At 45.1% G+C, this 13,050-nt stretch overlaps 1 protein-coding gene across 1 annotated transcript; it reads left to right on the top strand.

Annotated features, from left to right (window-relative positions):
- Positions 1-437: 437 nt before the first annotated feature.
- LOC139446398 (ankyrin repeat domain-containing protein 16-like) lies at positions 438-10,892 on the top strand. Its single transcript, XM_071227727.1, has 7 exons — positions 438-520; positions 2,569-2,691; positions 4,345-4,442; positions 4,550-4,701; positions 7,225-7,386; positions 9,168-9,246; positions 10,729-10,892. The coding sequence occupies exons 2-7, from the start codon at positions 2,579-2,581 to the stop codon at positions 10,890-10,892; spliced, it is 768 nt and encodes a 255-aa protein (XP_071083828.1). The 5' UTR covers positions 438-520; positions 2,569-2,578.
- Positions 10,893-13,050: the final 2,158 nt, after the last annotated feature.

Here is a 13,050-nt window from a genome sequence, read left to right as displayed (position 1 = left end):
TACTTTTGTGCTAACCCTTATAACATCTACAAATATAAACATTTGTTCTGTATTTACTAATGATTAAAATATTTTGGTACGCAAAGTTAACATGACAAAGTTAGAAATACAACGTTATTAAATGTCACAAGTAAGTTAAAATTATGTCACTGTTTACAACATTTCGTTTTTGCATGATAAGCGCGACATGAAGAGCAAGGGTAGATAACTCTCAACAAATGTCGCGTGTTTTCAAAGCTGTACAAACCAACGATGAAAACTTTTTCAGATTTGATAACGGTGCTGACACTTATTTGTCTTACGCACATGAAAAATCGGGAGATTCAGTTCTGCACATTGCTTCAAGATATGGTCACTTGAACCTTGTTAGTTTATTTTTGGAGAAAGGGGTCAGCCCTGAAATTGGTAACTTGGATGGCAAAAGACCACTTCACGAAGCTGCCCAAAATGGACAAATCGACATTGTTAAATATCTGTTGGATTATGGCGCCATTGTTGATTGTCTTAAAAGAGCTGATTGGTAAGGAGAAACATCAGTAGTGATCTTTACCTAAATAAACTTTGCTCAGGTCATTAGGAAATCAAAAGAAGTTAGATTGATGCAAATCATTCATTAGGTCTACCAGCTTTATTATTCTGCCTAGGTCGGTTCACTCCCAATTGTCAGACATCCCATTTGTGAGACTACCCAATCGTCAGACAGACCAGTCAAATGTGACCATTGTAACCTGCCTAGGGTGCTCACATGCTCAGTGTGGGGTAACATGTTAACATTCAACATGGTCAGTATGGGTTAACGTGTTGACATCAACATGCTCAGGGTGGGTTAACATTCAACATGCTCAGGGTGGGTTAACATTCAACATGCTCAGGGTGGGTTAACATTCAACATGCTCAGGGTGGGTTAACATTCAACATGCTCAGGGTGGGTTAATGAGTTGACATCAACATGCTCAGGGTGGGTCAACATGTTAACATTCAACATGGTCAAGGTTGGTTAACATGTTGACATCATGCTCAGGGTGGGTTAACATTCAACATGGTGAGGGTGGGTTAACATGTTGACATCAACATGCTCAGTGGGTTGACATTGGGTCACGTCAACATGTTATTGATAAAGTTGATACAGATATATACCAACATGGTCAACATAGTATACACACTAGTATACAGTACATGCATAGTGTTCAATATGTACAGAATCATCCCTTGTGCTTGAGCAGCAGAAGGGCATGTGGCTCTTGAAAACCACTCTTCACTGCCTTCTTTACAAAATTGGGACAACATTTATATGTTGATAGTAGTGACCAATTACACAGTTTTCATTGGCAGCAAACTATGGTTGTCAAATGTTACTGGATTAAGTAAATAACAATACACAGAGTAACATGTGAGCAATATCCATTCAATGAATATATAGGACACTTGATGCAGGGTTTCTGGATGTAGATCAAATATAGACAGTAGTAGGGCTGGGACGGGTAACGCGGGTCGGGTGGGTACTGAGTAGGCCCATGATTAGGCATGTGATATATTGTTTAATGACACAATAATCTAAAACTCCATGGTTACACAATAAGTCACTAATGTTCCCATTTTTTTCTGACAATGCACCTATTCCTTCTACTTTTATACTTTTGAATAAAAATAAAACTTCATGCAGTAAACTTCCAAATCGGACAGCTTGTACCTATCTCTTGATATCTACAGCGGGTACCCGGGTAGGGTCAGGTTATAGGATGGTGTGTACCCGGGGGTAAATTTGAACTCCTCCCAGCCCTAGAAAATAGACTTATTATTGGACAGCCTCAGGCTTGAATACCCAGCGACATTAAGCACACACCAGAGTATTGTTTGCAACTCTGACACAACTGCAGCTTCTTTGCCAATCTAACAGTTCCAGATATTCTAGATATAACTTCTTGTGTCATAGTGTATTTTGAAAAACAAATTTGCTCAGATGAGGGCTTTGACTCCCAAACAGCAGTTTGAACATTTGACAAAAGGAACCTATCAAATGGACTACCGGTAGATGTAGCCATGAGGTTCTCTTTTTTTTGACAAAAAAACATATTTTTTAATATCTAATGCAGACAAAAATGGTAAACCTTGTGTATCATGATAGATAAATCGCAACCCATGTGTTGCAGTATGTATCATGTTACATGTCCCCCTCTTCCCTCCGACTAGTCTCCAGAGACCCAATATCCTATATAACAGTTGTTCATGAATGCATGCCATTTTTTTTAAAAGAAAAGTGTCATGATCATGTATACATGTTCTCCCAACTTCTAAATGCCTATTAAAGACTTCAACAGTTGTTCAGTCAAAATATATATATATTGTGATGTTTATGCTATATCATGTGTATGTACATATTGTATATACTATATGGCTGAAATATTGTCATCTTTGGCAAAGATACATTTCCTTTTATGATATTAACTCCCTTTCTCTAGCCACAGACATGATTGATAGTGCGCCTGTTTTTCAAGGAAACTGATTTCTCTGTACGATTACTTCATACTGTATTCATTCAGTGCTCATACTGTGTTTTTTTAATGGAAGGACCCCTCTGATGCTGGCATGCACAAAAAACGGACCTGAGGTGATCCGAGCATTGTTACAGAAGGGAGCTGATCCTGCCCTGAGGAACAAGGATGGATGGAACTCCTTCCACATTGCAGCAAGGTACCATGGGTACAGGGGTTTCAAATAACTGTTGCCTGACACCAGTACCATGGGTACAGGAGTTTCAAATAACCGTTGCCTGACACCAGTACCATGGGTTCATTGGTTTCAAATGGCATTGCCTGACACCAGTACCACGGGTACAGGGGTTTCAAATAGCACCAGAGATGGAGATGGTATATCATGTTTTGTGTTCTCCGGGGAAGGGAGGGTGGAGATGGTATATCATGTTTTGTGTTCTCCTGGGAAGGGAGTGTGGAGATGGTATATCATGTTTTGTGTTCTCCAGGGAAGGGAGTGTGGAGATGGTATATCATGTTTTGTGTTCTTCGGGGAAGGGAGTGTGGAGATGGTATATCATGTTTTGTGTTCTCCAGGGAAGGGAGTGTGGAGATGGTATATCATGTTTTGTGTTCTTCGGGGAAGGGAGTGTGGAGATGGTATATCATGTTTTGTGTTCTCCAGGGAAGGGAGTGTGGAGATAGTATATCATGTTTTGTGTTCTCCGGGGAAGGGAGGGTGGAGATGGTATATCATGTTTTGTGTTCTCCAGGGAAGGGAGTGTGGAGATGGTATATCATGTTTTGTGTTCTCCAGGGAAGGGAGTGTGGAGATGGTATATCATGTTTTGTGTTCTTCGGGGAAGGGAGTGTGGAGATGGTATATCATGTTTTGTGTTCTCCAGGAAAGGGAGTGTGAAGATAGTATATCATGTTTTGTGTTCTCCAGGGAAGGGAGTGTGGAGATAGTATATCATGTTTTGTGTTCTCCAGGGAAGGGAGTGTGGAGATGGTATATCATGTTTTGTGTTCTCCAGGGGAGGGAGTGTGGAGATGGTATATCATGTTTTGTGTTCTCCAGGGAAGGGAGTGTGGAGATGGTATATCATGTTTTGTGTTCTCCAGGGAAGGGAGTGTGGAGATAGTATATCATGTTTTGTGTTCTCCAGGGAAGGGAGTGTGGAGATGGTATATCATGTTTTGTGTTCTCCAGGGAAGGGAGTGTGGAGATGGTATATCATGTTTTGTGTTCTTCGGGGAAGGGAGTGTGGAGATGGTATATCATGTTTTGTGTTCTCCAGGGAAGGGAGTGTGGAGATGGTATATCATGTTTTGTGTTCTCCAGGGAAGGGAGTGTGGAGATGGTATATCATGTTTTGTGTTCTCCAGGGAAGGGAGTGTGGAGATGGTATATCATGTTTTGTGTTCTCCAGGGAAGGGAGTGTGGAGATGGCATATCATGTTTTGTGTTCTCCAGGGAAGGGAGTGTGGAGATGGTATATCATGTTTTGTGTTCTCCAGGGAAGGGAGTGTGGAGATGGTATATCATGTTTTGTGTTCTCCAGGGAAGGGAGTGTGGAGATGGTATATCATGTTTTGTGTTCTCCAGGGAAGGGAGTGTGGAGATGGTATATCATGTTTTGTGTTCTCCAGGGAAGGGAGTGTGGAGATGGTATATCATGTTTTGTGTTCTCCAGGGAAGGGAGTGTGGAGATGGTATATCATGTTTTGTGTTCTCCAGGGAAGGGAGTGTGGAGATGGTATATCATGTTTTGTGTTCTCCAGGGAAGGGAGTGTGGAGATGGTATATCATGTTTTGTGTTTTCCTGGGAAGGGAGTGTGGAGATGGTATATCATGTTTTGTGTTCTCCAGGGAAGGGAGTGTGGAGATACTTCAGCTATTGCTTCATCATGATGATCAGCTGTGGAACACTGTGAGCAAGAACGGAAGAACACCGCTTCACACAGCAGGTATAAATACAATGCTCCATGTAAGATCATTGTCACTGTTTAAAACATTTCTGTCTTGTCTGACAATGTTTAACTCTCCCATCAGTTAGTGTGAGACTGTGTTTCAGCACTTCATGGCTGCACAGATGTTGTTCGTTTCCTTGTTGGGTCATGTGACTACCCATGTGACATGGTGGACAGCTGTGGGACAACACCATTGATGGATGCTCTTAGAGCGGGACATGTAGACACAGCACAAGTCCTTGTCGACTTACACAAGGTGGGTCACAGTGCTACCCCTAGACTGTTACAAGGTGGATACATCCAAACCCATGCCTCCCCGTGAAGATCAAGGTTAGAATTGGTCTTCAGCAACCCATACTTGTCATAACTAACTGATGTCATAGGATCAGGTGGTAGATCGATGCTCATGACCATGGTGGTGTCAGTCACTGGTTTGTCTGGTCCACACTTGATTATTTACAGATCGCTGGGATATGGCTGGAATATTGCTGACTGCAACGACAAACAATAAACAACACCCTTGCAAGGTTTGCGTTCTTCCACTAACGCAGGTCAGGATGATAGAGGAATTTATTATTGAAGTTTGTGGAGAAAAAAATGAGATGCATATATACTTGATCTGCAGCTTAGAAAATCAACTTGTGTGTTAAACTTGTGTGTTAGAATGCAAAAATTGTTTGTCGTACCTTCAGAGTTGATCTTGTAATGGTGTGTGTGATGGTGTTGCTGGTGTACAATGGTGTGTGTGATGGTGTTGCTGGTGTACAATGGTGTGTGTGAGACGGTGTTGCTGGTGTACACTGGTGTGTGTGACGGTGTTGCTGGTGTACAATGGTGTGTGTGACAGTGTAGCTGGTGTAAAATGGTGTGTGTGACGGTGTTGCTGGTGTACAATGGTGTGTGTGATGGTGTTGCTGGTGTAAAATGGTGTGTGTGATGGTGTTGCTGGTGTACAATGGTGTGTGTGATGGTGTTGCTGGTGTACAATGGTGTGTGTGCTGGTGTACAATGGTGTGTGTGATGGTGTTGCTGGTGTACAATGGTGTGTGTGTAATGGTGTTGCTGGTGTACAATGGTGTGTGTGTGACGGTGTTGCTGGTGTGTAATGGTGTGTGTGACGGTGTTGCTGGTGTGTAATGGTGTGTGTGACGGTGTTACTGGTGTGTAATGGTGTGTGTGATGGTGTTGCTGGTGTGTAATGGTGTGTGTGACGGTGTTGCTGGTGTGTAATGGTGTGTGTGACGGTGTTGCTGGTGTGTAATGGTGTGTGTGACGGTGTTGCTGGTGTGTAATGGTGTGTGTGATGGTGTTGCTGGTGTGTAATGGTGTGTGTGATGGTGTTGCTGGTGTGTAATGGTGTGTGTGACGGTGTTGCTGGTGTGTAATGGTGTGTGTGACGGTGTTGCTGGTGTGTAATGGTGTGTGTGACGGTGTTGCTGGTGTGTAATGGTGTGTGTGACGGTGTTACTGGTGTGTAATGGTGTGTGTGACGGTGTTGCTGGTGTGTAATGGTGTGTGTGACGGTGTTGCTGGTGTACAATGGTGTGTGTGATGGTGTTGCTGGTGTACAATGGTGTGTGTGATGGTGTTGCTGGTGTGTAATGGTGTGTGTGATGGTGTTGCTGGTGTGTAATGGTGTGTGTGACGGTGTTACTGGTGTGTAATGGTGTGTGTGACGGTGTTGCTGGTGTGTAATGGTGTGTGTGACGGTGTTGCTGGTGTGTAATGGTGTGTGTGACGGTGTTACTGGTGTGTAATGGTGTGTGTGACGGTGTTGCTGGTGTACAATGGTGTGTGTGATGGTGTTGCTGGTGTACACTGGTGTGTGTGATGGTGTTTCTGGTGTACAATGGTGTGTGTGATGGTGTTTCTGGTGTACAATGGTGTATGTGATGGTGTTGCTGGTGTACAATGGTGTATGTGATGGTGTTGCTGGTGTACAATGGTGTGTGTGATGGTGTTGCTGGTGTACAATGGTGTGTGTGATAGTGTTGCTGGTGTACAATTGTGTGTGTGATGGTGTTGCCGGTGTACAATGGTGTGTGTGATGGTGTTGCTGGTGTACAATGGTGTGTGTGATGGTGTTGCTGGTGTACAATGGTGTGTGTGATGGTGTTGCTTGTGTGTAATGGTGTGTGTGATGGTGTTGCTGGTGTACACTGGTGTGTGTGATGGTGTTTCTGGTGTACAATGGTGTGTGTGATGGTGTTGCTGGTGTACAATGGTGTGTGTGATAGTGTTGCTGGTGTACAATGGTGTGTGTGATGGTGTTGCCGGTGTACAATGGTGTGTGTGATGGTGTTGCTGGTGTACAATGGTGTGTGTGATGGTGTTGCTGGTGTACAATGGTGTGTGTGATGGTGTTGCCGGTGTACAATGGTGTGTGTGATGGTGTTGCTGGTGTACAATGGTGTGTGTGATGGTGTTGCTGGTGTACAATGGTGTGTGTGATGGTGTTGCTGGTGTACAATGGTGTGTGTGATGGTGTTGCTGGTGTACAATGGTGTGTGTGATGGTGTTGCTGGTGTACAATGGTGTGTGTGATGGTGTTGCTGGTGTACAATGGTGTGTGTGATGGTGTTGCTGGTGTACAATGGTGTGTGTGATGGTGTTGCTGGTGTACAATGGTGTGTGTGATGGTGTTGCTGGTGTACAATGGTGTGTGTGATGGTGTTGCTGGTGTACAATGGTGTGTGTGATGGTGTTGCTGGTGTACAATGGTGTGTGTGATGGTATTGCTGGTGTGTAATGGTGTGTGTGACGGTGTTGTTTGCTGTAGGCTGACGTGCAGAAGGAGGACAAGCTTGGGCGTCAGCCATTGCACCTGGTATCGGAGGCAGGGGAGCTGGAGGCCCTAGACTTTCTCCTGTACACCTTCCACCTGTCTGTAGACACCAGGACAACCAGCACTCACTGCACCCCCCTCCATGTGGCTGCCAAGGTCAGTCTTCATCACTTCCTCCCACCATTACTCCCCTCTATTTAGCTGCCAAGGTCAGCCTTCATCACTTCCTCTCACCATTACTCCCCTCTATTTAGCTGCCAAGGTCAGCCTTCATCACTTCCTCCCACCATTACTCCCCTCCATGTGGCTGCCAAGGTCAGTCTTCATCACTTCCTCCCACCATTACTCCCCTCTATTTAGCTGCCAAGGTCAGCCTTCATCACTTCCTCTCACCATTACTCCCCTCTATTTAGCTGCCAAGGTCAGCCTTCATCACTTCCTCCCACCATTACTCCCCTCCATGTGGCTGCCAAGGTCAGTCTTCATCACTTCCTCCCACCATTACTCCCCTCTATTTAGCTGCCAAGGTCAGCCTTCATCACTTCCTCCCCTCCCTCCATATGGCTGCCAAGGTCAACCTTCATCACTTCCTCCCACCATTACTCCCCTCCATGTGGCTGCCAAGGTCAGTCTTCATCACTTCCTCCCACCATTACTCCCCTCTATTTAGCTGCCAAGGTCAGCCTTCATCACTTCCTACCCTCCCTCCATGTGGCTGCCAAGGTCAGCCTTCATCACTTCCTCCCACCATTACTCCCCTCCATGTGGCTGCCAAGGTCAGACTTCATCACTTCCTCCCACCATTACTCCCCTCTATTTAGCTGCCAAGGTCAGCCTTCATCACTTCCTCCCCTCCCTCCATGTGGCTGCCAAGGTCAGCCTTCATCACTTCCTCCCACCATAACTCCCCTCCATGTGGCTGCCAAGGTCAGTCTTCATCACTTCCTCCCACCATTACTCCCCTCTATTTAGCTGCCAAGGTCAGCCTTCATCACTTCCTCCCCTCCCTCCATGTGGCTGCCAAGGTCAGCCTTCATCACTTCCTCCCACCATTACTCCCCTCCATGTGGCTGCGGAAGGTCGGTCTTCAGCACTTTCTCCTACCATGTGGCTGCTAAGATAAGTCCTCATCACTTCCTTCCCCCATTGATTCCTGTTCAATATGAATGCACGTCGCTATATAAGTGTATTAATCTTGGATCTTGGACGTTAAACTCCTTTGTACCTCACCTTGAATGCCATAATGAATCAAACCCAGGAATATGTGGAGGGTTCTCTTTGACATTACAAATTTGACACTTTTCGGCTATGTGGGTTGGCATTTTTGCCTGTTATATGGCTCTTTGTGTATTACTGAACCACATGGTTTGGTTGGTATAAGGTAAGAGACCTTTGTACTTGCGAATACAGTCCTGACTCAATGTTATATTTGTGTGGCTTGTTACAGAATGGCTTAATGGTATTCATATGTTCCATGTACCACATTCTTATTGAAAGCCGACCAGAAGAGTATGATATGTAACCTGGCTGATTTTTTTACAGTGTGTATCATTGCTTATGTTTTCTGTCACTTGTTTTCAAAGACATTTGCAAGCCACCAGATTGGCTGAAATATTGGTGACTCCCGGGTTAAACTCACTTTTCAACTTCTCTTGCTGACCGATGTGAAGTGAAAATTGTTTTCCAACTATCTGAGATTCTGTCTGTTTGTTTGTCCATTTAATATAAACTGTGCCTACCTGTGCCTCATCTGAAGAACTACAAGGTGTGTAGTTTTCATATTGTGTTGATACAGGACATGGCTTTGTCTCAGAGACTAACAGTCTGAGTATTGAGTATTTAGCTTAAAACCTTAATTCAAAACCTGTCAGAAAGTATTGTAATGGGGTAAATTGCTATCTTTGGCCATGTTGACATTGTAAATCTCTTCCTTGCAGGAGGGTCAGGATGCTACCGTGGGGCACCTTTTGAGGCGTGGAGCTGATGTCCATCTCTTGGATACATCACTACGATCTGGTAAGAAGTCTCCTTGCATAATGTTCATCTTGAACCTCCTTCATGATTCACCTGTGCACAGTACCTCATGCTTGACCCTCCTGAATGATTCACCCATCCACAGGATGTCATGCTTGAATCTCCTGTAGATATCACCATCTCCAGGACCTCATGCTTGACCCTCCAGAATGATTCACCCATCCACAGGATGTCACGCTTGAATCTCCTGTAGATATCACCCTCGCCAGGACCTCATGCTTGACCCTCCTGAATGATTCACCCATCCACAGGATGTCTCGCTTGAATCTCCTGTAGATATCATCATCTCCAGGACCTCATGCTTGAACCTCCTGAATAATTCACCCATCCACAGGATGTCATGCTTGAATCTCCTGTAGATATCACCATCTCCAGGACCTCATGCTTGAACCTCCTGAATGATTCACCCATCCACAGGATGTCACGCTTGAATCTCCTGTAGATATCACCCTCTCCAGGACCTCATACTTGAACCTCCTGAATAATTCACCCATCCACAGGATGTCACGCTTGAATCTCCTGTAGATGTCATCATCTTCAGGACCTCATGCTTGAACCTCCTGAATAATTCACCCATCCACAGGATGTCATGCTTGAATCTCCTGTAGATATCACCATCTCCAGGACCTCATGCTTGAACCTCCTGAATGATTCACCCATCCACATGATGTCATGCTTGAATCTCCTGTAGATATCACCATCTCCAGGACTTCATGCTTGACCCTCCTCAATGATTCACCCATCCCCAGGATGTCACGCTTGAATCTCCTGTAGATGTCATCATCTCCAGGACCTCATGCTTGAACCTCCTCAATGATTCACCCATCCACAGGATGTCATGCTTGAATCTCCTGTAGATATCACCATCTCCAGGACTTCATGCTTGACCCTCCTCAATGATTCACCCATCCACAGGATGTCATGCTTGAATCTCCTGTAGATATCACCATCTCCAGGACCTCATGCTTGAACCTCCTGAATGTTTCACCCATCCACAGGATGTCACGCTTGAATCTCCTGTAGATATCATCATCTCCAGGACCTCATGCTTGAACCTCCTGAATAAATCACCCATCCACAGGATGTCACGCTTGAATCTCCTGTAGATATCATCATCTCCAGGACCTCATGCTTGAACCTCCTGAATGATTTACCCATCCACAGGATGTCACGCTTGAATCTCCTGTAGATATCACCATCTCCAGGACCTCATGCTTGAACCTACTGAATGATTCACCCATAGATAGACTGTAACATTTTGGCAAGATACATTTGTGGTGGTAGTATCACTCAGGGCACTAGTACATTTATACATCCTACAATAGGTTACAATTGCAGCTTTTGGTATGAAACCTAACATGGGATGCATCAAACCATATTTATACCCAATTCATACTATGTGAGGTTCAGAACCCTCATATGTTGGTCAATACAGAATAAAACACATTCATTTCTTGTCCACAGCTCTTCACATCGCCAGTGGAGGCCAGCACGCAGGGTGTGTGGAGCTTCTGCTGAAACATGGTGCTGGTGACAGTCAGGACAAGCACGGACAGACAGCCAGGCACATGGCCAGGAAAGATGGTGTAAAACAAGTCTTCAGGAAATATCTGGATCATATTACTTGAAATGGCAATAAAATGTTTTAAAATATTTTTGGGTTGTTGTAACAGTATTATTCAGGCTGTGGTTCCACCATGTCACATCATTCTATGACACCTTGGGATTTAAGAAGCTTCCGACCTTCCAGTCCCCAGGCAGACACTCTATCCGCAACACCAGGAAGATGGAAGATAGGCTGTGTGTCATTTTGTCTTGTTGCGGCTCATGTCACAAGTCACCAGCTGTATGGACAGTTTACAAGCCGTATGATGGTGCTGCAATATTGTTTACTGAGGACTTAGGCTGCGTTCACACAGTGCCGATTTTTGCTACCGTTTGAGATCAAACAGTGCTACGACAAGAAAAGTGAAAAAGTTGGATTACTATCCTCAATGATCTGGAATGTCTTATCATTGTCTGAATACAGACGTATACGTTCGTAATACCCCCATTCCTCTAGGTGAAGCTGTACTGCGCCCTACGCGCTCTGAAGGAGTGCCATAGGTCTCCTCATTTTTCGAGGATCTAGGGGCACTTACGATCAGATAGCGCTCCTTTTGCGATCCTATAGCGATCTATGCTATCCGATAGCGACTTGAAGACCCTTGATCGTAATGCTACCATCACACCAAAGTAGTTCGAGCACGTCCGTAGCCGTTCTCAACCCGTTCTTAACCAGTTCTACCTCGTTAACAATACGTCCAAGCCAGTTCTAACTAATTCTTAACCCGACCAACTCGTTCGCAGTACGTCCTCATCTCGTCCTAAATGCGTGTGTATTCGCGTCCTGGCCCGTCCTGGCCGGTCCTGGCCCGACTCCTATGGATACCGAGCGAGTTGTAGCCAGTCCTCATTCAAGTTAGGGCTCCGAGCTGTACACATCATGCCTCCAAAGAGAAGTTGACCCGGTCGATGTGCACACGTACTGAAATTTATGTCGGACTGCACCACGTCGTAGCACGTCCCTGGTAGGTTCGAAGTACGGCAATTCCGTTGGAAGAACGGCAAATCCGTTCGTATTACTACTTTCTCGTTTGAAGTACGTTGTCAATCCGACTAATTGCAGAACGGGATGGACGGGATAAAATTTTGAGCAGACTCGAAGTTCTGGAGCACCCTCCGCGTCCGAACCCGTCGATGAAGTTCGTAAAAAGACTGTCAATAGTTGCTACTACGTCCATACACAGTTGGAGCCCGTTCGACAACATTTTCACGAACGTATTGAGAACTGAGAACTAGTTTTGTGTGATGGGGGTATAACCAAACAACCCAAAACGTGGCTATCTTGCACGATCAGTTCCCGCTCCTTTTGCGATCCAAGGCGATCAGGATGCGATCCAATGGCGCTCTATCTGCGATACGATGGTGATCGCTGCGATCTAATGCGCTCCACTCCGATCCGATAGCGATCTAGGCGACCTATAGAGATCCATTAGCACTCAATTGGCGCTCTATGGGATCCTATTGCGACCCGATTGCCGAATTTGGGGTCCGATCCTATAAAAAAACTAGTAGCTTCTGAGGCGCTCATCAGATTTACGCTTGGTAGCAGAACGGTAGGTCCCAGTCTTTCGTGGCGATCGGCGGCGCTCTAAGGTGATACGATAGCGCTCTGATTACGATCTTGGCGATCAAGTAGCGCTCTGATTACGACCTTGGCGATCAAGTAGCGATCTGACGGCATTCTGAGCGGAGCGCCACGGATTTTTGTGCCGGGAGTCGACAGGCGGCGACCTTGACGCTCATGGAGATCAGTTAGAGATAAGATAGCGATTCATTAACGCTTTTGGAGATCTGCCTCCGTACGTTCAGCATTAACGTTTCTTTAACATCGTATTGTAACATACCGAAATCGACGTAATAAGCGCCGACAGAGATATTTGCTAATATATCAGCTGGTGAACAACCCCAAATAGCACCCTTCCGATAAATCAATGTATACAAGACTTGTATTATACGCACCCGTGTGTGATATGCACCCTTAATTATGGGCAATTAAATTCGGGAAAAATATAACTGTCGTGTATTAACATTTCAGGCTGTCAGCATAAACCACGAAATTTACGATCTTTTAACTCTGTTTTCTTCACCAAAATAATATTCTAATAAGAGCCCTCTATTTCTAATTTTAAGAGCGCCCTGGACGCTTATTACGTCGAATACGGTATTATTGCCACCATGGAC

Source organism: Haliotis cracherodii, unplaced genomic scaffold (assembly GCF_022045235.1).
Source record: "Haliotis cracherodii isolate W230 unplaced genomic scaffold, xgHalCrac1.p SCAF_6, whole genome shotgun sequence".
Lineage (NCBI taxonomy): Eukaryota > Metazoa > Mollusca > Gastropoda > Lepetellida > Haliotidae > Haliotis > Haliotis cracherodii.
The sequence above is the reverse complement of the archived record's forward strand: the minus strand, read 5'-3'. Positions and strand labels throughout refer to the sequence as shown.

What these genes read in the sequence shown, in the direction of transcription:
- LOC139446398 (XM_071227727.1), top strand. Translation starts at nt 2,579, where the DNA reads ATGCTGGCATGCACAAAAAACGGACCTGAGGTGATCCGAGCATTGTTA. An exon ending in TCCTTCCACATTGCAGCAAG is followed by an intron (nt 2,692 to 4,344) that starts GTACCATGGGTA and finishes TGTGTTCTCCAG; the next exon opens with GGAAGGGAGTGTGGAGATAC. An exon ending in TCCTTGTCGACTTACACAAG is followed by an intron (nt 4,702 to 7,224) that starts GTGGGTCACAGT and finishes TGTTTGCTGTAG; the next exon opens with GCTGACGTGCAGAAGGAGGA.